The sequence below is a fragment of the Chiroxiphia lanceolata genome, chromosome 3 (assembly GCF_009829145.1).
Source record: "Chiroxiphia lanceolata isolate bChiLan1 chromosome 3, bChiLan1.pri, whole genome shotgun sequence".
Lineage (NCBI taxonomy): Eukaryota > Metazoa > Chordata > Aves > Passeriformes > Pipridae > Chiroxiphia > Chiroxiphia lanceolata.
Window position 1 is genome coordinate 40,082,127 of NC_045639.1, and position 22,586 is coordinate 40,104,712.

At 35.5% G+C, this 22,586-nt stretch overlaps 1 protein-coding gene across 5 annotated transcripts in view; it reads left to right on the forward strand.

Moving 5' to 3' along the window:
- The window catches only part of ARID4B (AT-rich interaction domain 4B), an 88,305-nt gene that overhangs the window by 31,151 nt on the left and 34,568 nt on the right, over nt 1–22,586 (forward strand). For all 5 annotated transcript variants that reach the window (XM_032682635.1, XM_032682636.1, XM_032682637.1 and 2 more), the window contains 8 exons: nt 3,425–3,490; nt 4,083–4,173; nt 8,420–8,499; nt 10,860–10,951; nt 13,469–13,607; nt 17,204–17,283; nt 18,585–18,658; nt 19,516–19,661. In XM_032682635.1, the coding sequence (XP_032538526.1) occupies nt 3,425–3,490; nt 4,083–4,173; nt 8,420–8,499; nt 10,860–10,951; nt 13,469–13,607; nt 17,204–17,283; nt 18,585–18,658; nt 19,516–19,661 (768 nt within the window). The remainder of the gene's footprint in view (nt 1–3,424; nt 3,491–4,082; nt 4,174–8,419; nt 8,500–10,859; nt 10,952–13,468; nt 13,608–17,203; nt 17,284–18,584; nt 18,659–19,515; nt 19,662–22,586) is intronic.

Here is a 22,586-nt window from a genome sequence, read left to right on the forward strand (position 1 = left end):
AAATAAGCTGAAACCCTGCTGTCTTCCAAAAAAGACTTGGCATGTTGAGTCTTACCAAATAGCAAGTAGCACTTAGAAAACATAAATTCGATTATTGCTCTGCAACAGTTACAGTGGCAGAATGTTTTTCTTATATCTACTGTAAATTTAAGTGAAAAATGTGTGAATTGTGTGTGGTGATAACCTGTTGTTGAAGAGTCTCCACTATAAACTGTTGTGCATTATTTGAATCTACCCTCGTGCTATGGCTGATTTTTGCCTATAGTGTGTATGAGAGAGAGAGCAGGTGCTCTCCAAAAGCCCTGGTGAGAAGGGCGATTGTCACTTGTTTAATAATAATAATGGTAAATACATCAAGAAGATTTTAGTCTTAAATCTGACAAAAGAGCAAATTAGTGGTTTTTTCATTTCATTAGTCTTAACTCTTAATAGCATCAGCTGGTCTATGCTTTAAAGCACCATTGAGTTTAAACAGCTAAGTATTGCTGTTTGAGCTGTTATGCATCAGTATTTAAGTACAGGAATTGTGTTGTGCCTAGATCAGTGAAATCTTAACTCAGTTCTTTGTGGGGCTTTGAGTCCACCTTCTTAGATGGCCACTTGATATTATTCAGTGTTAAATATTTTCTTGTGAGTTTATTACTTGTAGTTTTGTCACTGGAATGTTTTGCAGAAAGATCTTGACATGAAATAGAATTTTTACTGTAAATCATTTGTGGAGATTGTGCCTAAAGCCCTCTGGATTCAAGTTTGTGTGTGTGTCTTTGCTGTTACTGTATTGCTTAGGGCAGTTCAGCTCCAGTACTGTTGTTGCTTTGTAGAGTAGTGTGATTTGTGGTTTAGATTTTTGTGTGTAAGTGCTGTAACAATATCTGTTTACATTATCTTTTCTCCACCAGGAATGTGTATTCCTTAAACTTAACACTGACCTTTTGATTTTTCTAAAAGTCTTTTTAGCTCTTCCTGGCACATGCACTCTTTCCTCAGTATTAGCTCTAACAAAGATTCTTGCTATTAGGTGTGTTTTGTCTGGAGTTGGTAGTTTATCTGCTACATTTATTTTCCACTTGTTTAGCAGTTTCTTCTGGCCCCAGTACATTTTATGCCTTAGTCTTCTAGAACTACTAGAGGACAAGGAAAGTCAGTTAACTTCATACTGTCAATTTTAGTGTAAAGTATTCATTTAAGTTTTATAACTAGGTGCTCTGTTGAGAAAGTAGGATGGCAACAAAAGTCTTTCAGGGTGAAGTATGTAATCTTCAGACAAGTAAAATACATTTAATTGTTTCTACTTTTACCTGTTTTCTTTTGTTGAATTCTGCTTCCTATAATATTTTGAAGGGATACCTTCACAAAACCGTCCCACCACCAGCATAATTTAAAAACTTTATTTAGTTTATTGCAGGTGCTATTTACTTACAATTTCAGTATCCATAGGTACTGTATTCACAGTTTAGTGGTTTTTGGCAAATTCTATACATGGTACAGAATTTTACAATAACATGTAACTGCCTTTTACCCACTTTGTCATGGAAAGCAGTAAAACTTAAGATTTGCCTGGACTTATGAAAAGTGTTGAAGGCAGTCCAAATTTGACTAAAGGGCAAGACTTCCGGTATTACCAGGGTGTTAGTCCACTTCATCGGGTGTTTTACAGCTTTTTTCAGAGAGCTATTTAAGCCAGTTTGTTTTGACAGCTACTCCTAAAACAATTAGCACCATCATCCACACCCACTTGTATTTGGGCACCCTGCACAGAAGTTTCAGAAGAAACTGTTTTCTGTGTAGGTCTTTATTAAACAGAAACAAGAGAAACATCTGCTGTAATAGGGCTTACCAGGACTGTCTTTTCAGGACAGTGAAGAAAAGGGAAATTCCAACTGAGTCTAACTGGATTCATGATGTGCTGAGGGTCTTAATCTTTTGCCTGAGACAAAAAGGTTCCACACTGGTAAATACTGTGGGAATTAAAGCCCACAACTATCAAATTCTAACATCACTTTTCTTAGCTTCAAGAAAGGCTAGTGGTGTCTCACTAAGTTTGGAGTTTGAATGTTTATGTTAATAACCAGTATTTTTGAGCACATAGGACTATCTCAAGAAGCAAAAACTGTTGATATCAAAAATCTTCTCACCCCAAAGAGTCAAAGCCCCAAGACATCTTTAAAAAGACAAACCGGTCTGGAATACACTATAGGAATTGCTTTGTTTACCTGTCATCGTAGCACATTGTGGCTGGCTCATGGTTTTGAATAGAGTTCCTTTTTGCTGTAAAATACATGTAAGGTAACCACAGAAAGTAAATAAAAACAGAGGTAGGATTGCTGTAGTTGAGAGTTACTGTTACACAGCTGGGTCTCATGTTACATTCTTACTTATTACAAATGCTAACTAAAACATCATATACTTACACCAAAGAGTGTGGTCTGGTGAACATCAGAACATCATTTGTGTGTGTTAATAAATGTACATTTGTACGTAAAATGTAAAGCCAGAATTTTCTTAGTTTCCTATAATTTTCCTATAGTTTTAAAACCAAGGTGGAAATAAAACTTCAGATGTAATTGATAGGAAGATCCTATGATTTTCAATGTGACCACGTTAATTGTGAATGAAATGAAAGATGAATGTCTATAGCATCTGATACAGATAACTTAATCGTAAATTTGAATTACCATACATTTCTTTTTTTTTGATGAGGTCAGGAGGTGTAAGATTAAAGACACAGCCTTTATGTGTCTTTATGGGAATGATATCAGAAAATAGCTTGGGAATGTTTATGGGATTTACTGCAGTTTTGAAGGACTGAAAGGTTAGCTGTTTCTATGTTTCCTTCCAGTTACCTTTCAGTGTGTAGGCTGGATATTAATGGAAAGGCAATTTGGTTTGTTATTTTGTTTAATTGACAGCAATGTCCTGAACTTTTCTTGTGTGAATCTTTCAACCTTGAGGTAGGAAAATTGCTTTAATGAGCAAAACAAAAAAAAACTCCATCACATAGGCTAGATATATGTGCTAAAACTGTTAAATTTCAAATCATTGAAATATAAATGTTTCTTAAAAGTTTTACTTGTAACTGTTGAAACTTTCTCCTTTCTTGCTGTGGTACTACAGAAGTTCAAATCATTTAACAGAACAGCAGAGATCTTTTGAAACCATTAGGTGTTTTTGACAAACTCTAGTCCGTCATTTCCTTTAGAGGTAATGATTCTATTCTGGAGGATAAAAAATATTTTAGAAATTTCGATGACTAAGAAGTTGACCCCTCATATTTCGAAAATATGTGAAGGAAACACAGATTTCAGCAAGTGGAATGACTATGGTGACTAACTAAAATGAGAGTAAGAGAAGGGCTATTGATGTTTGTGTGTGCTTATGCTGCTCAATTGTATCAAGTGATTGTCAGTTGAATTATATTTTTTAGGTAACCTTTAGGCATGATTCTTCAACAGTGGAAGTGCAGGATGACCACATAAAGGGTCCCTTAAAGGTAATAAATTTGGTTTATATTTTACTAGTGCTTTGAAAAACATTTTTTTTCAGTATTCGACATAAAAATGCATATACAGTATGGGGTAACAGTGGAAGGTTCAACTTATTACACAGGCCAGATAGGATCACAAAGCATAAAAGGTAGTGCTGCATAGTTAGAGGTAGTGTACTCTGCATGTTAGCTTTTTCCTTTGTAGTTAAAAGGGGTGCAGCATAGGCTGGTGCAAGCCTCTTTGTTCTTTTTGCCTTAAAGCTAAGAAGTATGGCTGGCTCTGATTTTTAGTCACTGTTTCTTTTGAGAACTCAGCTGGAGGATTTGATGGGAAAGCTCTTATACAAGAGAATGACATCACTCAAATTGGTTCTTGTTCCCCACCTGCTGGCAGGAAATAATCAGCTCAGTTAGTTGCCTTATTTTAGAGGAATGAAAAAAGAAGTTTGAGGGATACAAATACATTCAGGTGAAACTGAAAAAGTATGTTATATTTAATGTGGAATAGGTTAGAAATATCTCTGTTTGCTAATACAAAAGCGTTGACTTTATTGCCTGTTTTAGAACTCTCCATTGCTAAGTGACTTTTGTATTTTAGGTAGGAACTGTTGTGGAAGTGAAGAATCCAGATGGAACATACCAGGAAGCAGTTATCAACAAATTAACAGATGCAAGTTGGTACACTGTAGGTAAGAGAAATATTTATGTATTTGAATAAAATTCATGACTTAAAAATAAGCCTGTGACTTGGACATGTCTTAAACATGGTGAGAGAGATTTTTTGGAGATGCTTAGGTATTCAGAGTTTGTATGAAAAACCCTCAAAAATAAACTTCTTATTTTTGTTTTTTATAAGAAACTATACCCCTCACAATGTGAAATCGGGACACCAAATAAAGACCTAGTCAATTGTTCTGTAATCAGTGACTACTTCTTAGAAATTTAATATACTATTGCTAAATATTCTGAAGCAAAGTATGCTGTCATACTTCCTTAAAAAAAAAACCAAAGAAGTGCTTTTAAAACACAAGTTGGAACGCTTATTCTTCCCTGCTTCCAGACTTAGCCCTGATAAAGCTACTCTTGAAACAGACATAGCTTGTTTTTATAAGAAGTTTTTTCGTATTTGTTCTTCCTGGTTTATTATGTGACATTTCAGATGATAGATGATATATCCACGTGTCCTCAAACAAATATAGGGTGGGGTTTTTTGATATATTTTTAAAGGCTTTATACACATAGGTTTACTCTTTGGTGCCAAGTATGAGCAGATCAGTCTGTCTTGGGGTAAATTGGTCAGTTGTAGAATGATAACATATATTCTATCTGTGCACTGGTAGTCTTAAAGGCACTACAGGAAATGTATTGATTCTTGAGAAACTATATAAGCCTCTCCTGGGCAGATAAGTGGGACATGGGAAGATGAAGACCAGATCTTGAAAGAACTTTAGCAAGACTTAGTTGTTTTGAGATATTGTGGTTTGTTGATGATGAAGTGATGTTGAACAGCTAGGGAAAGACTTAACTTTCCGTACTTCTAGAAAGGAATAGAGCTAGTTGCAGAATACATGTTTTCTTGTTGGAGAAGTAGAATCTATTAATAAAGGAGAGATCGGATTAGGATGGGGTGAAACATGAGGTACAAAGACAGGAATTAACATTATAGATAGTGTTTTGGTAATTATTAAAGAAGTGGATCAGATAAGAGAGCTTTTAAGAAGTAAATGGTATAGCTGGTGTTAGAACTGTGTTGTATGTTTATGTTTCTGAGAAAGTGTGAGGTTAGTGGTTCAGCAAGAAGAATAAGATAGGAGTCCACGCAGAATAAATTTTGAAGTTAGATGTCATGCAGTTGCAGTCTGTAAATCAAAGTAGATGTCTGTCAAAAATCCTGAGCTTGAGAAATAGGAAGAAGAGGTATGGTTTTCAGTCTCAACTGTTACATTTTGTAGATAAAAGTAGACAAAAGCATGTTGACCTTGCAGAATCAGTAAAAATAGCACAGCTGCTGGCTGGGTAATGTACTTTGATAGAGAAGTGACTCTAGCAGTGGATGATTAGAATAATCTTTGTCAGGAGGGTGAGTGGAATGAGACAGAAATTATCTTTATAGACAGTGATGACTGCCGATCTGAATGAAATTCCTACTTTAAGGTATAGTTACCATTTCCCAGACTTCAGAATTAGCACAGATCTTAACCAGCAGTTACCTAATGTTGTCTCAGCACTTGTTGAGAAGCATCTAATTATTTGTGTTGTTAATGATTTTTTGAATAAAATTGCTATGATTTGGTCAAAAACTTTGTGAAGGGATCAGATTGATCTGAAGTAATACCTTTCCAGAAGATACTTAAGACCATATATGCCACTGCAGCAGTATCTGGAGAGTAATAACCATTTGAGGGCCGCTTGAGAACTCTTTTAACAATGAAGTACGGGCAAGGTTGCTTTAAGAGCATCCCTGTCTGTCTTGTATTCATAAGGTGTTGTCTGATGAGAAATTACACATTGGCTTGTTTACATGTCTTTTTTTCGTGCTACTGCTTTCCTACCAAAGGGCGATAAGAATAAATTAAATTTTTATAAAATCCCAACTTATATAGTCTTTTAAAATGACTAGAGCACAGTTTGTATATATGTGTATAAAAGCTGTAAATATAATACATATATATAACTATATGTATATTATATAAAAATAAATAAATACACACTCATACACATGCACATACATACACCAAGTGTCCCTGCCTGTCCTGTAAAAATTCCTCAAAGAGCTCAAGGTATTCCACTCCTGGTAACTGGATACTGTTTCATCCTTCATATGATTTTAATTAAACATTTTTTAATTAAACTTTTAAAGTTTAATTGATATTCTTAACATTTATCTCTGTGTTTATTATGGGGGGGAGAAATTGTAGGATTGTTTGCTTGACTAAAAATGCAGAATTGTGCGTGTTCAAAAGTAGTCTTAAACCCCTTCTGCATGATTTTGTCATTACATTGCCCTTTCTCAGAATTCAAAGTGGCTTTATTTACATAAGTTGCCTCCTTTTTCTTTTTTCCTCTTTTCCTTGCAGTTTTAGAATACGTGATTTTAAATACATTACACTGTTGTATGCCCGCTCAGTAGGTTGTTTTCAGGATGTTCCATTAGATCAGAATGTCATATGTAATCAGCCATATGTACCATGCTGGCCACACAAGTCTTACAGGGAGGTGAAGCTTTTCCTTTGGAAGTATTCATGGAACAAGATTAGGAATCCCCCTGGCAGGGAAGAGGCCACAGGCAGGTTACCACACAGGACACATAATGTGGCTACCTACCTAGCTCTGAATAGGTTTACCTCTGCTGTAATCAGCTTATCTCCTGAAGTGGATAGATTTTTTTTTTCTCTCTCATTATGTAAGGAGACTGTTATCTTAATTAACACAAACTGGATTAGGAACCTGCTGCCTTCTACTTCATTTAACGGAGAGGGGGCTTAATTATGTGTTGACCATTTGAGATGCAGTTCCAAATCTACGTGGTTTTTTGTGTGCAGTTCTTGATGTTGATATTTTTCAACAAATGTTGAAGTGACAATTGTGCGTCTCTGACTGATAGTTTATCACTGAACAGTGTTCAGCAGTTACTGCAGTATATAACACAGTCTGGGGAATGGTAGTCATGAGTGGAAGTTTGTTATCAACAGTACTGAATTTAACACAGGGATCAAAAATTCTCAGAACTAGATAAAAGTTTCTTTCATATCAAACAAGTACTAGTCAAGAATTTTGATGTATCTTGTTGCTTTTTATATATTTGTATTTAAATTAGTAAATGTTGAAGAGTGTAACACCCACTATCCGAAAGCCAGACATGGCTGAAAATTAACCTCTCTAATTTTGCTGGCTGACAGCCATTCTTCTAACACTGTTTTTTGATCTGTTGATGGACAGAAGTGAAGATTTGAATGAAGGTGAAAGAGGCATGTTGAGAAATTGCAGAAACTTTTACTTTTTAATGTAATATTTTAATCTAATCTTGGTGTTGTTTCCATGCCCACAAAAGTCTTCAAGGTCACTGCAGTGTGGAGACAAGAATGTAATTATTATCAGTGTTCAGGAGGGAAGAAGAGATCCATTTTTGTCTCACTGAACAGTGCAAGCAAAGCCTGAGAGTCAAAATTTTTCAGTTTTAATCTGTTAAATACCTGAAGAAGACTTGACAAAAGCTTACTTTTTATATGACCAGTTTATCAGCTTCTGAAGACCTCACCTTAAATGTGTGCAGTGCATTTTAGGATTCAAAAAGATAATATATGTAGCTGAATCAACAGTATTATGAACTTGTTTCCACTTGACCTTGTGATAGCAGAGGTGGCAAAAAGTCTAGAAACTGGGAGCTCCACAGTTCTGTCAGTAGAGCTGGTTTTGATGATTGTCAGCACTTTGACTATTGTCATCTTCCTTAGGCTGATATCACTGTTTTATAGCATAGTTGAATGAAGTCAATAGAGAAAGACATTGAACTTCCATGTAACATTAAGTTGTAACCTTTTTCTGTAAACATCCATTTATGTTTCTTTGTAGTAAGCATAGGTTCTACTTGAATTTTGTATGAGTTCTGGTTACGTAATAAAATTTTGTAAAAATTGTAAATGTTAAAAGAATAGGTTTTGAATTCTAGTGAGTATTTATTTTTTGTCTGCTCAACTGCTGATTACTAAAGATTCCTTTTAACATATACAAGTTGTGGTGATACAGCAGCTAATGTATTTGGTCAGTCTGTGAAATGCTTTACTGGATATGCAGCATTATCTATCCAGGTATAGCTTTGTTAAGAATTAGCTACAGGAATATATATCCCATTCTTTCTGAACATCTAAATGAGTCAACAATATCTTGATTTAAAAAGAAAGTCTTTTTCTTTCCTCACTTGTTACCCGGTGACAGTATTTGATGATGGTGATGAGAAGACACTGAGACGCTCTTCCCTGTGTTTAAAAGGAGAAAGACATTTTGCTGAAAGTGAGGTAATTGAAGAATTTTTGTATTACAGCTTTTTATTTAGAAAAATTTAAAAGTGATATTTTTAGTACCTCAGTCTTTGGTATGTTATGTACATTCATGCTGCTAAAAAAGGGGGTTGTGTAAAGTACAGTCTACAGGGTCTGGCTTATTCTTTTTAAAAATCAAGAAATACAGTTAGATTTCATCAAACTGTGTAAGTTAAGAAGCAAAATCAGAATTTCATTTTTCTTTTTCAAATTTCTTTTTCATTTTTATATTTTTGATAGTTCACAGATTGTAGATCACACAAAAAATTGCAATCACACAACTGCTTTGCTTTGTATAAAAAATTATCTGTAAGTATTAATTGGGGGGGAATCACAATATAATATAAAAATTCATATAAATTATAATTAAAAATGGATGTACTTCTTTTCACAGTTCTGCTGGATTTTAGATAGATAATCAAGGTTTGTAATAATTGATAAACCTGAAAGATGAATACTTTTCTTTTAAAGGACCAATAATTAATTGCTGTTATTTGGTAATTTGACAACAGTTATCGGTATTTTAAAGCTGGCTCATGCCTTAAAGGTGACTTGCCCATTAAAATAGGCACACATTTGTAGCAAATTACAAATAGCTGGAATTTCAGAATGAGAGTTACTCCTTCGTATTATATAAGACAATCTGGACTGGTGGGCAGACTTATGTAAACACGTTTGCTTATTGGAGAGCTACTGAAGACGGGGTTTTTTGCTCTACATAAATATGATGTTATTATTGTAGTCAGCTGAGCTTGTTGTTTGTGTACTGCATTCTCCTGAAGATTCAGGTACCCTCTAGAATCTGAAGTCAGGATTAAACACATGTAAAGAAGGGGCCCTAATTATATGCCTAAATCTGGATTCAGATATAAATGCCAAAATTTTAAAGACTGTGGTGTTCCTTCAATTAGCTCTGTTATTAATGATCAGCACAACTGAAGATTAGATTGTTTCTATTCCATAAAGACTATTTTAATATGGTTTCAGGGGTATTACCTTATAGTAAGCAGATTTAAAATTTTTAGTATATATATATTGCTTTGTGACCTGTTTGGCTGAAGTAGAATAATTTGTATTATTTTGTCAGATTCAGAGAAACCATATATTCAGGTGACAGCTACTTTCTGTTTTATCAACTTTTATTGTCTTAGCTTTTGATGTTTTGCCAAAAGTCACTGATACGCAATTCATTGTCACCAGCCCTCAATGAAACACATGTTGTGCATTTCTAATAATTACTTTGTGATTGCACAGCTACTCAGCAGGGAAAATTGCATCTCAAATTTCTTTTGTGATTAGGCCAGTACCCCACAGTTGTCTTGTTCTGATGTTGCTTTAGCTTCATCTCTGCCTTCCCAAGTGTGTGGTGTAGAGTCTTTTAGGATGTCCATCACACTCAGAAGTAGTTGTGCATTTACTTTCAGATTTTAAAAAGCCAGTTTTATTGTCCCTATGTTAGTTCTCTGGCACAGAATACATTTGAGATTCTCGTTGGTGTTACACATTCAAAAATCAATACATGACAAAGAAGTTTAAGTCAGAGGATTGTATTTAATTTGGAAGACTTTCTCCCTTCTTTCAAAGAGTAAGAGTAAGTGGCTGTACAAAAAACTCCTGTGTACCAGGAGCCTTCAAATCTGGAATGTTTATCATTTAAACAGTTAACAGCAGGCTTAGAGGCAGAAGATACTGCTCATCCATGAGTTCTTCTCTTGAAGCATTCTCCCTGAACAAGGAAAGTTCTTTCTTTCCCTCTCTTTTTGTTTTGATGCTGATAAAACATCAATTAGCACCCTCTCAATTATCAATATAGCAGCCTCTTTAAAATTGTTTTAAGAGTCTCCCTCACATATCAAATTATGAATTACTAAAAAAAAATACAATTAACTTGTTGTGTTTGCTGCTGTTATCTTGCAGCTTCATTTCAAAGGGGACTTTTGTTCATTTTTAAGTAGATGATTGGATGTTTAGTCTCAATGATAGGAAGTGCAGAAAATTCATCCAGTAGAGATGGAATATCCCGGGTCGGCAGAATACCTGATACTTATTTCTCTGTGTTTTAATGGTCCAAAGGCAGGACTTCTGGGAAGAATTATCTTTGTGTTTTGGACAAAAGTCAGTTATTCAGAGGTGCAGAGAAAGTGTTGAAAAAAACTCAGAACAAAACACATTGCTTTTTTTAAAATCAAAGCATGATGTGTATGATGTACTTCTGTACTTCTTTTGTAATGAGAAAGTCTATTGAAAAATTACTTTTATGAACCATGTGGTGTGGAGAATAACTCATGCCAGGCATTTTTTTATGTGTATGCATATATATTTTTACATTTCAACAGACATTAGATCAACTTCCACTCACCAATCCTGAACACTTTGGGACTCCTGTTATCGGAAAGAAAACAAACAGAGGAAGGAGATCCAATCATATGTAAGTTAAACATCTTGATATCCGTGCCGTGTGTATTCAATTCTGAAGCTTTCAGTGTGTGTGGAGTTTTATTACTTGTATCTTTGGGCTTCTCTTATTCAAAAAACAGGAGGCCGGATGAAAAATGTTGTTAAGCACCCGGATTGAAAGTCAGGTGCATGTGCACTGTTGTGTAAGCATTTCAAGTCTTCGTGTAATCAGTATTTAAAATAGCACCAGATATAGGCAAGAGTTTTTTCTTGGTTTTATTAAGTGAAAAAAAAAAAGTAGCACAACAAGTGGAAACATGATGTTAAACTGTAGTCAGAAATGTCTCTGTAGTAGACTGTCAGTGTTATGAATGTGTTGGACTCAAACTAAGATCGTTATAATTTAGTCTTTGTCCAGCTGATATGAAGTCTTTGTACAAGGTACCAGAATCCTCCTCTAGACCTCTGGTTTCTCATTACAGGATCTCTGAGAGCTTTTAGAAATAGGTGAACAGTATTATAGAATCACAGAATGGGTCAGGTTGGAAGGGACCCCAGTGGGTCATCTGGTCCAACCAGCCTCCCTGCTTAGGTAGGATCATCCCAGAGCACATGGCAGAGGATTGTGTCCACACGGTTCTTGAATACCTCCGGTGAGGGAAACTCCACAACCTCTCTGGGCAATCTGTTCTAGTGCACGGTCACCCACAGATTAAAGTTCTTCTTCATATACAGGTGGAACTTCCTGTGTAACAGTTTCTGCCCATTGCTTCTATTATGGTTTCCAGCAAAGTTTACTGATAGAAAAACCAAGTTCAAGAGTAGTGACTTGATTTCCTAGGTGCCAGAATTAGTAGTTGTGATCTTGATAAACCGGTGTTAAGTAATCCAGTGACTGTTCTCTGTTGTTTGTGGGTGGGTTGTGGGGTTTCTTTTTTTTTTAATTTGTGTATGGGGGGGGGTGGTTTTTTTGTTTGCTCTTGTTTTTTGTTTTGGTTAAAGTTTTTGGGTGGTAGTGGGTTTTGTGCTTGGGCTAGCCTTTTGCTCTCTTTTTGATAGCTTGAAGTAGATGTTGCCCTATATATGTAGCGGTGCTATAAATTTACTCATAAAATTACTGACTTACTAATTTGTACTGTAGTGAATGAAAAAGCTGGTGTTACCACAGAGAACATGATTGCAACATCCTTGGTGTCTGTGACTGGGTCGTTGTTTTCTCTGTTTCCGTAACTATACAGGACATTATTATGTCAGAAGCAACACACTTCCCTTTATCTTACAATTAACAGACTTAACTGAGTAAAAAGAGAAATTGCACAGATACTGGCATAACTGAGCTAGGAAGTAGCCTCTCTAAAATAGTTCTGGCTTTCTCCGTAGTCCTAGACTTCTTTCTCTTCCCACAAGAGATTACTGAACCCCAGAAAGCAGCCTGAAAGAGTTTCATGCTGTATTTTAAAAGAAACCACTACTTAAAAAAAAAAAGATGTTGAGGGAAAAAAATTCCAAGAGAATGCTTTATCAGCACTGGAAATTAAGGTGGGGAAAAGGAAACATAATAATTTACCTTAGACTGTAACATCATTTGTTTTCTGTTACAGAAATTCTAACTGAGGTTTTTGTAAATACTGAATTTTGTACTCAAAAGCAGTTATGTGAAAAATGGAAGATAGCTTTTGAAATTATGCTTCCCGTGTTCATTGAACATGCTGTATATTTCCTGAGAATTAACCTTGAAAGTGATGAGTAAAAAAAGATCTAGAGAGAGTGGCAAGAGTGCTGATTTTTTTTTATTTTATTTTTTTGTTAATCAGTTGCAGGTAATTTTAGTTGGTTTTGTTCATTTAGACTCCCCATATGGTTTAAAACCGGGTGCAACTTTGTACTTGAACAGTCAAAACAGTAATCCAGAACCTTTTTAAATCAAAATGTATTTGCACCTTTGCCCACCTGCTTACATTCCAGCACTACCTTCAATGTGAAATTGAAACAGTCATCGAAATGCTTCACTGCACTTCTTTAAAGAACTGTTTAAAGATAAATAGACGTCTTTTTCTCTTTGCTATTCATCTTTATAGCTGATGTTTCTTCTTCAGAGATTTGTCCTCTCTCAGAACAGCCTTTTATTCTGTATGGCTGTTGAAGTAAAAGCCTAAAGAGATTAAGAGGGAAAAACAAAACAGTTTAACTTGACGTTTGTCCAAAACTACAACTGCAACAGTATTTTTGAACAGTGCTTCTGTAGGGCAGAATTGGTCTCACTTGAATGCCCTGACAATGCATTTATCTTCCTCCATGTGAATGCATGGTGGTGTTTTGTTTGGTATTTGCATGTCTTACTAGTAAATATGCATTTCTGAGTTTATAATGTTTGAATTGTTACTATACTGTAATTATAAACATTTCTATTCATTTTTATGCTAAAACACTTAACAAACAATTCAAGTCGCTATTACTCATGCCTCTTTGACAATTAGCTTTGGATCTCCTGTAATTATAATATGCAAGTTTTGAATAGTTGACTTTTAAGTCTCTTTCTGTTGTTTAGTCCTGAAGAAGAATCTTCATCCTCTTCCAGCGATGAAGATGAAGATGATAGAAAACAAAGTGACGAGTTATTAGGAAAAGTTGTGTGCGTGGACTGCTTCAGTGTGGATAAAAAGAAAGCTCTGTGGTTTCCAGCCTTGGTAAGGGTTTCATCTTTATTTTAATTTAGTAAAGCTTTCTTTTGTTTTCTAGGAACCAGAGAAAAGTGTGGGTTTTTTTCATTTCGGTGTTTTTTATTAGAACTTCATATGGTTCTTCAAATTGAACTGTATCGTAATAGTTACAGAAAATATTATATATCTAAATATATTTGTTTACAAAAAGGGATTGATAATGTGACTTTAGTTTTTCCAAACAGCCAGAGCTTGTTGACCTAATTTCAGCTCAGCAGTGTGTTTAATACTATTGAACTAAAATTTCAGGGCTTTTTTCCTAGGCTGTTGCATGCTAATTTTCTGAATTACTGAGTTTTATTGAGGAGAAAATATAAAGTACAAAGAGAGGGGAAATTTATCGATTACACAGACATTATTTTTCAAGGTTCAATATAAATACATTTGATAATAAAACCAGATATTTCTTTTTGGTCACTATGATAGGTAGTGGAGAATTGACAGTAAATTTCCTTTAAAATTACATTGTAGCCTTTCAGTACAAATACTTGCTCTCTTTCTTTATTCTGGCTTATTTTTTAACAAATAAAATTCTAATAAAATATCACAGCTAGTATAGAAATTGCATATAGACTGACTGTTATATTTGGATATCAATGTATTTCTATATGTAGTACCTTCTGGTATCATGGTTTTTAATTTTTATTTTATTATTAATTGTAAATATTTGATTAAGTGCTCTCTGGTAATGAAAGCGTAGCATACTTGTCTAATTTCAGGAAGACTTTGTGTTCTTTTGAACACAAGTGTTCTTGTGTTCTTTTGAAAAGATGCCATACAGTAACACTTAACTGTTCTTAGTATGTGCAATAGCTCCCAATTGTAGCTCTCTCTTCTTGTCACCTGCTGTGTCTTGTAATGCAGTCCAGTAGCTTTCCAGCAGGACTTCTTTTGGGGAAGTTGTTGGAAGAAAATGAGTCACTGAAGTCTTTTTTACAGCAAGGGAGAGGGCAGAATGTACAGCAAGGAGATACCATGTTAATGGCAGATAGCTTTAAGAGAGGTTTTCAGTAATAAGCAAGAAAAATTGAGATGTTTCTGTACTGAAAGCTGTCATCAAGATTGATGCAATATCCTGCCTCCCAGCTGCACTCAGAAGTGGTCTGTGAAACTCACTTGAGCAGCTTTATGTCACGCTGTTGGGTTTGCCCTTCTGGTCATGCACATCACAGATACCGGTTTCCATGGCAGGCCTGAGCTTGCTCTTGAGCTCTTGAGCGATGCTCAGGATAGCTTTGGGTCAGACCTTAAATTGTAACTGAATTGTTGCTTCTGCTCCAAAGTTATACGAATTATTTCTTTGGCTCTCAGATGAAGATTGGAATAGCTCATTCTTCATGGAAAGCTTCCTGCAATGAATGAGAAGCAGTAGGGGGATAAAGTTTGAGGGTGAAGCTTGTTAACGCTAAAATAGCTTATCCTAGATTAACTCTTACTTTAGTAATCAGATTTATAGCTCTGCATCATATTGGTTTGGGATTTTTTTGTTTTTGTGGGGTTTTTTGTTATAATCCCCTCCCCAGTAGCTATGCCTCTCAACTATTTTATCTTATAAGCAGGTTACCCTACTGTATCAACAAAGTAATCTTATCTTATTACTGATAAATTTTGCATTAACTTTATATTATGGTAAGTGTAATTACGTGAATAATCAAATGAAAATTGAGGTTTAATATGCTGAAGAATGTGTATCGGCATTACTTCGTTATGTGTACTGATGTGCTTTGTGTATAAGCACAGAGGACTTTGTTCAAGTTTATTATGTGAAAAGAAGTTAAGGGATTAGTCTAAACCTTTACAGCAAGTAACAATTAAGATTAGTAGTGGAAACTGAGTGCTTTGGATATCAGCCCTATAACCAGCTCTTACAAATCTAAAACTGTAGAGGTTCTAAATTTGGTAAAAATAACTGTTAGGACTCGGTGATTGACATTGTTTTAATCCTTCTTTCATGTTTGGGTTGGGGGTTTTTAGTTTGTTTGTTTGCTTGTTTTTGTTGGTTCTGGGGGGAAGTGGTGAGTACAATGACTAATTGTAATTGTAAAAAGGCCTGACAGTTGTTTCTTATGTCAAAGAGTATGATTTAGCAAGCTTTATAGCCTAGCTTAGTTTTAATGTGTACTTAAAGGCTTTTGGAAGTTGTAGTGAGGAAATCTGCCTGCAGCATTTTCAGAAAATTGAGTTTACATAGGATCATCTCTTTCATCCTCCTATGACTCCAGTGGAGTTTCTTTTGCATTCAGGCAAAATTGAGGTGATGTTGCTTGATGTAAAGGCACTAGATGAGATTGTGGTAAGCTGTTTTCCAACCTCTGAATGCATTTCTAAGATCTTGATGCTTTTAGAAAACTTATAGCTAAAACCTGAAGGGTCTTTCTCCATCTTTAAAGAGCTAGGAGTTTGATAATCACTGTCTTTTACCTCAGTATTGCAAACTATATCTTAAACTGCATTTCATTTAGAAAGTTGTAGTTTGTAAAGTAATTTCTTTGAAGACTGTAGAATGCATTGGATTTTGAGACTTGGGCTATTAAGTTTTATTTCTCTCAAGAAGTGTATTTAGCCTATGCTCTAGCCCATGCTCTAGCTTATGCTCTCATATTTAGCCTGTACAAATAAGAGCCTGTTTCCAAATCAGTTACCTTCTACAATACTGTATGGCTGGTGACCTGTGTAAGAGGGAAAAAAAGCTTTTGTCACACAGTATCTTTGTGTATTTGGTGGAAAATTAGAACTGAAAGGCAACAGTTGATGTAAGAAGAGGTATTTACCTGGTCTAAATTATAGCTAAAGTCATTTGCTCCTCCTTGGGGTTTTACAGCAGCCATAAGTTTCCTAACTTTCAGGGAACTACACATGTTTTGAGAGAAGAGAGATGAGTGATGAAGAGGGTTGCTTTTCTGTTCTGTAACTCTGGAAATTCAATAGAGATATATTTTTAAAATAAATTTCTGAAGCTTTTTAATTAAAAAACTGGTTTAACAAAACTTAAATAGCTTTTAAAATTGCAAAAAAAAAAATGTCTCAATGCTAGACTTGATTAGTCTACTTCTTGAATTAAAGAACCTATCATAATACTTGTACTCGAGGCACTCTTCTCTCCTAGGTAGATGACTTACAAGTCTTCCATTATAAAATCCAGTTTCATAAATCCTGTAAACCTTTGTTTTTGAAACTGTTTGTGATTACATCCTTGCCATTTCTGGAAGTTTTCAGAAGTAGTCTCTAACTCAAATGGCAGTATTTGTGGCATTTCTTGTCCTTTTAGGATGTGGACTAGAAAAAGCTGTAGTGGCATGGCAGATACTTACCTTTTGTCAGAATGCTGTTCTTATATCTCTGGCAGCAGCTGTCAGTTCCCTCTAGGAAGTGAGCATGAACTCATGCATTCAGTAATTTCAGGAGGTCATCACTCCTGTGTTTTGAGGGATCTCAGTTGGTCCCATCTTAGGGTTGCTAAAGAGAAATGGGCCCAAAAGCTTTTTGAGTAGCATTGGTATATACTGTTACTCTCTTGTTTTTACCTTTTCTCTCTAAACTTTGCATTTGTAATATTTTTGCAGGTGGTTTGTCCAGATTGTAGTGATGATATTGCAGTGAAAAAAGACAATATTCTCGTTCGCTCATTCAAGGATGGCAAATTGTAAGTAGGAATGCAGAGTTTTATAACTGAACTAAATTTATACCAGTCAAGTAAAATGTAGTATGAGTTGTGTTGGGTAAAGTATTAATAACGTCAGTAAGCTCAGTAAATTTGCCAAGATTTTTCTCATGTTTAAAAAACTGTTAACAGTAACTAAATTAGTCTTGAACTTTGCCATTATTAATAATGGGGTGATAAATCTATCTGTCTTAGTTTTAATTTCATTGTCACAATTGTGGCAAACAAAGCAGTATTACGTGACTTCAGGAATGGCTGGAGACTCTTTCCTGCTGTGGTTGGAATAGAGTGCTGCTTTTCAGGGATGTGGGCCATAAGCTTATCCAGCTACAGAAGGGTGGGTGGGGCTGCGTGCATGCACGCACGTACACCGCATGCACACAGAAATCCTCTTTCTTGTTTTGAGGTAGTAAGGCATATGTTTGTCTCAGACTAGACAGCAACTGCATCTTATCACGTTCCTTGAAAAGAGCAGCAATACTACTCAAAGTAGGAAAAATAATAGAGAAATGTGGAAAACCAGACCGTATGGCGTTTGCAACAGAATAAGAAACTTTCTGTTCTTAAGCTCGTGACAATAGAATTCTTTTTCTAGGTTTTAGTTTTTATTTTCAAAATTGCAGTTTGGCTTGGTTCAATTTAGCAGAATGTTTTGCAGAAAGGAAATTGAAATATTTAAGCTTTGTTTAATTACTTACTAAGTCTAGGCTATCCTTTACCATTTGATAGTTTTTCAGGCATCAGTGCACATCTCCAAAGAAATACACACAAGATCTGTGTGCACATGAGCACACACCTACCCCCAAGTCCCCAGAGCTGCAGTTCAGATTTGCTTCCTTGGTTATAGCCACAGTAGAAATTAGAAAGTGCTTTGTTCTTTCAATTTGTAAGTCTTTAGTTTCATACTGGCAATTTATACTAATACTTATTTATGCTTTAGGCGAAGTAGGGTTTTAAATTAACATTAAATTAATGTGAGATTTTTGTTAGGTATTATGTATTTGGGAGACTCCAGAAACTACCTGTTTGTGGAAGTAGCACGCTTTCTTTAGTACACAGTGAATGCATGTAGGTGGTCAAACCAATTTCATGTAGAAATATTTTTTTTTAATCCTCTGACTAATACTGTACCAGACTAACACTATAGAATTGTCAAGATATATTCCATATGCCGCTTATGTATATTTTTAAGTGTGTTGTAGTCTGAGTGATAGCTCTGTATTATACTCTTAGTTTACCTTTAAAATATTGTAATTTTTTTTAACGCTTTCTAAATTATCTAGCACGTCTGTGCCAAGAAAAGATGTCCGGGAGATTAGTGAAACTTCACCAAAGCCTGATGCTTTGTTAAAACAAGGTAAAAATAACTTTCTATGAGAAAACACATGTGTATTGTATTTACTCAATTACATAAATTGGTCTAACTTTATGGCAGATTGGTTCATGTCTTAAAAATGCTAAAATATAGGATCTTTTCCTATAGAATAGTATATTGAAGAAAAACACTTTTGAAAAGCTAGAGGGACTTTTTTAAAACAGACAAATAAAATCTAACAAAACCCACAAAACCCAACATGGCTCCCCCCAGCTACCACACTTGTTTCAAGCATAGAGATGTGCTACACAAAGGATATAATAGTACAGCACATGTTGGCTTTATAGGTTATTTTAGTATATATCTGTTTGCTTTAGATCTTCATAGAATTATTCTCACTGTAGTACCCCTAATAGTTGCAAGTAAGTTGCCTTTATGGACTGTCAAGAATCTGTAATTGTGAATTAATTTGAAAGTTTAAGTTTGTGTGATGAAACTCTTAGAATTAGCTTTGGCTTGTTTAATCTTCCTTGTCCTCCCTGTTTTATATATATAAACTGCTGTGTAAACCTGTTGGATAGGGATTTTCTCAATTAAATTTTCATACATGTCCTGTGCAGAAGATCCTTATTTGTCTATAGACACTAATATGGTAATAATACCAGTAATAGCTCTGAATGACTTGATATAGAGAGAGCACTAGGCCAGTTTAACTGGGTCAGACAAATAAGGATGGACAACAGGGAGTGGTTGTTGAGGTTCTTTGAATTTGGGGGTGGAATTGTTAATTAGTAGTCTTTCCTTCTTCTCCCCTTCCCCACTGACTACTGTTTCCTTATTAAAATATGTGGTCAAACTGATACTTCCTGCAGTGTTAACAAGTGCTGGTCCTTTTACAGCTTTTGACCAAGCCCTTGAATTCCGTAAAAACAGAACTGTTCCTAGTAACTGGAAAACAGAATTGAAAGAAGACAGCTCCAGCAGTGAAGCTGAAGAAGAGGAAGAGGATGAAAAAGAAAAAGAGGATAACAGCAGTGAGGAAGAGGCAAGTGAAGTTAAAGGGCACAGACAGACAGCTGATAAAAATTAGCAAGGCTGTAATATTTAAATAAGCCTTTTTGACATTAGGGAAAATCTAACATGTTAACATAGGCATTGTTGAGTACCTCTCTCTTATCCTGGTCTACTGGAGAATTGCTTCACTGCAAGCTATCTTTCTGGCTACCCTGATGTAAAGAAGCAAAAGAGGTTTCAATCAAGGCATTAGCCCATGCACTCCACTTCTACCTTTCTGCTCTTTTTGTGTTCTGTAAGTAAGAAGTCTTGCCTCATGCTTGGTTTTCTAATTATCTGTTATTTCCTCCCAGCCTCCTATCCAGAAAGAAAGTGACTGAGAGGCTGAAAGAGAGGCTTTGATATTTACTGTGACATCTCTTGTGATAATTTCTTTTCCAGTATCCAGTAATTTCAGTCACCTGTTGGACTAGGAGGCTTCTAAAAAACAAAATATTTTTTTTCTGTGGTCAGTGGCATGTGTGCCTTCTCTCCACTCATCTTTGAGCAATTTCTGCAGACTTCTCTCTTTATTTTTGTTTGTGCCTGTAACTTCCTGGTTATCAAGCAACATCTCTTCTCAAACAGGAGCTGTGGGGCTGCTCTTGGGACTTTGTTACTCACCTGCAGGTTGTTCTCCTGCTTTCCAGGACCTGAAAAATTCTCATTGGTGGCTCTCAGGCCATCCATGTGGTCCTACTATCTATGAACCAGAGCAAAACAATACAAAAGACCCAAGCTCTTACATATGTCACCACAGGCTTTAACAATAGATACTCCTATCTTACATATGTAAGAGATCTATAGGATTCTGTGTGAGCGTATGTCTCACGTATCTAGAGATTCTTCCATCCTATTTAGATAGGAATTGCCATAAAAATTCTCTGTACTTCTCTCATTAGAAGAGGAGTTGCGTTTTTTTTTTTTTAAATGAAAGAGACTGGAAAACGTCCTTCCTTTCCTTTATGAAATCTGATGGTAGATAAAAGAGTTGGCAAAGACCCTCTTTTCTAGTGCTGGTCTGTAATACTGTGCGAATTTTGTGTTTCAAAAAGCATGTTACTGTTTTACTGGATTTCATTATCCTACATAAAAGCCACTTTCTTTTACCTTTTTTAACATGGACAGATGCATTAGAGACTGCAGAGTGACCTGCTAGAACTCTGGTTGTCTAACTTGAAAATAAGTAAATATGACAGTGTGACATGCCTGCTTCGAACCATTATCGAGAAACTTTGTTGTCTAACTTCTTAATTAAGACATTCTGTATATGTTCAGAGATTCATAGATATTATTGGTAGGGTATAATACATACTGATTCTGTAGACATTCTGAGAAAGTGTAAATCCTTTTCAGAGGCATGCAGGGTCTTAAGCTTTCCCCCTTAGCATACTTGCTCAGAAAGTTGCTGTATTCTCTATTGGGAAAATTAATGAGTATTATTCACTTGCTGTGGATTTTATAGTGAGAAAGGAGTGTCAGCCTCTTCATCACCTTTATCTCAGTTCCCCGTATATTTAGAAAGCGTACATTCCTTCTACGAAACTTCATTGGGTTTCCTGCAAGTTTTGTTCAGTGACAGCCCCCACCCCTCCCCGAAATGCTGTGTCGGACTATGTTCTTACGGCGAGTTTTTTTCTTGTTGTTAAGGAATATGGGTAACCCAAACAGCTGCTCATGATCTCTTTTCCATGATCAAGCAGATGCTGGTAAAAGTCCTTTCCGAGTACCTGCTATTAAAATAAACGAAAATTATACAGTTTTGGTGTTCGATTCCACTCATGTAATTTGTTCTTTGTGGCCTGTGGAATGTGAATGTTCTTAACCAAGCTTTTATCTGCACTATACACAGAGCTGCAGATTCGCCTTCTACCTGTTGGTGAAGAATTGCTAGATATGCCTGATTTCTGGTGCCCCTGCCCTATGAGGATGATATCTAGCATACAGCTTGCAGTTCTCTACCCAGCCTGTCCTTCTTGGTCATTGAGCTCTGAGCTCTGTTGGTATTCTGAGTATCAGTTATTCATCACGTCATGCCCCTTGCAGAATCTTTCCTTTTGCATTGCCTTTGCGAGACTGTGAAATATTTTCATTGCATTTGTGTTGATAATTATACCTAAAGGACAACTGTTTCAGCATATTGTGAATACTGATTCTTAATTTTTTGCCTATTTGCTCTGATCTGTCATCCAAGTGCATTTAATGGAGAAGAGAAAGTATAGAATAAGGAAAAAACCTTACTCCCTTACTATGACTATTAGTCATAACGTTTCTTGACCTTATTTTCAGCCATCCGTCTCTTTATTAAATAGCTTCAGTAGATGTCTGGGGTTTGTTTTTGTTTGTGTGTGTGTGTTTTTCCCAATTCTGTTTAGTAATGATATTCTGTTTCTGCTGATTTCTCAACTGTCTTGTTATTACTTTAAAGGCAATGTCTTTTGTCCCTTTGCTTTAGGGTAGGTGAAGCTTTAATATTTAGTACAAGGAGACTGTTGAAGAATGGAAATGATAAACACAGAATGAAAATACACTAAGGAAAAATAATTTATTTCAGGTTGCTGAATAACTAGTTATTTTTGGAAACATTACAGGTAGTATTAAAAATTAATTGACTCATATTTGGCATATTGTTTTGAAGTAGCTCAGTCATCAGAATTCCCTAAGAATTTGATTATATTAATATCATATTGCTGCAGCTTGTGGCAAGTCCCATTTCCTAAGGAAATTTTGAGATGTTACAAAATAAACCATAGTGCTTTGTTTTTAAACTCCACTGTTGATTAATCTAAGTAAATTTAATACAAAGTGTTATTAGTGCAATGAACTGAACTTCCAAAATATCCATTGTTACTTCAGTTCTGCATTGATCCTGCTCGCCATGTGTTCAGCTGGTGCTCCATGGCAGTATGCATGCAGT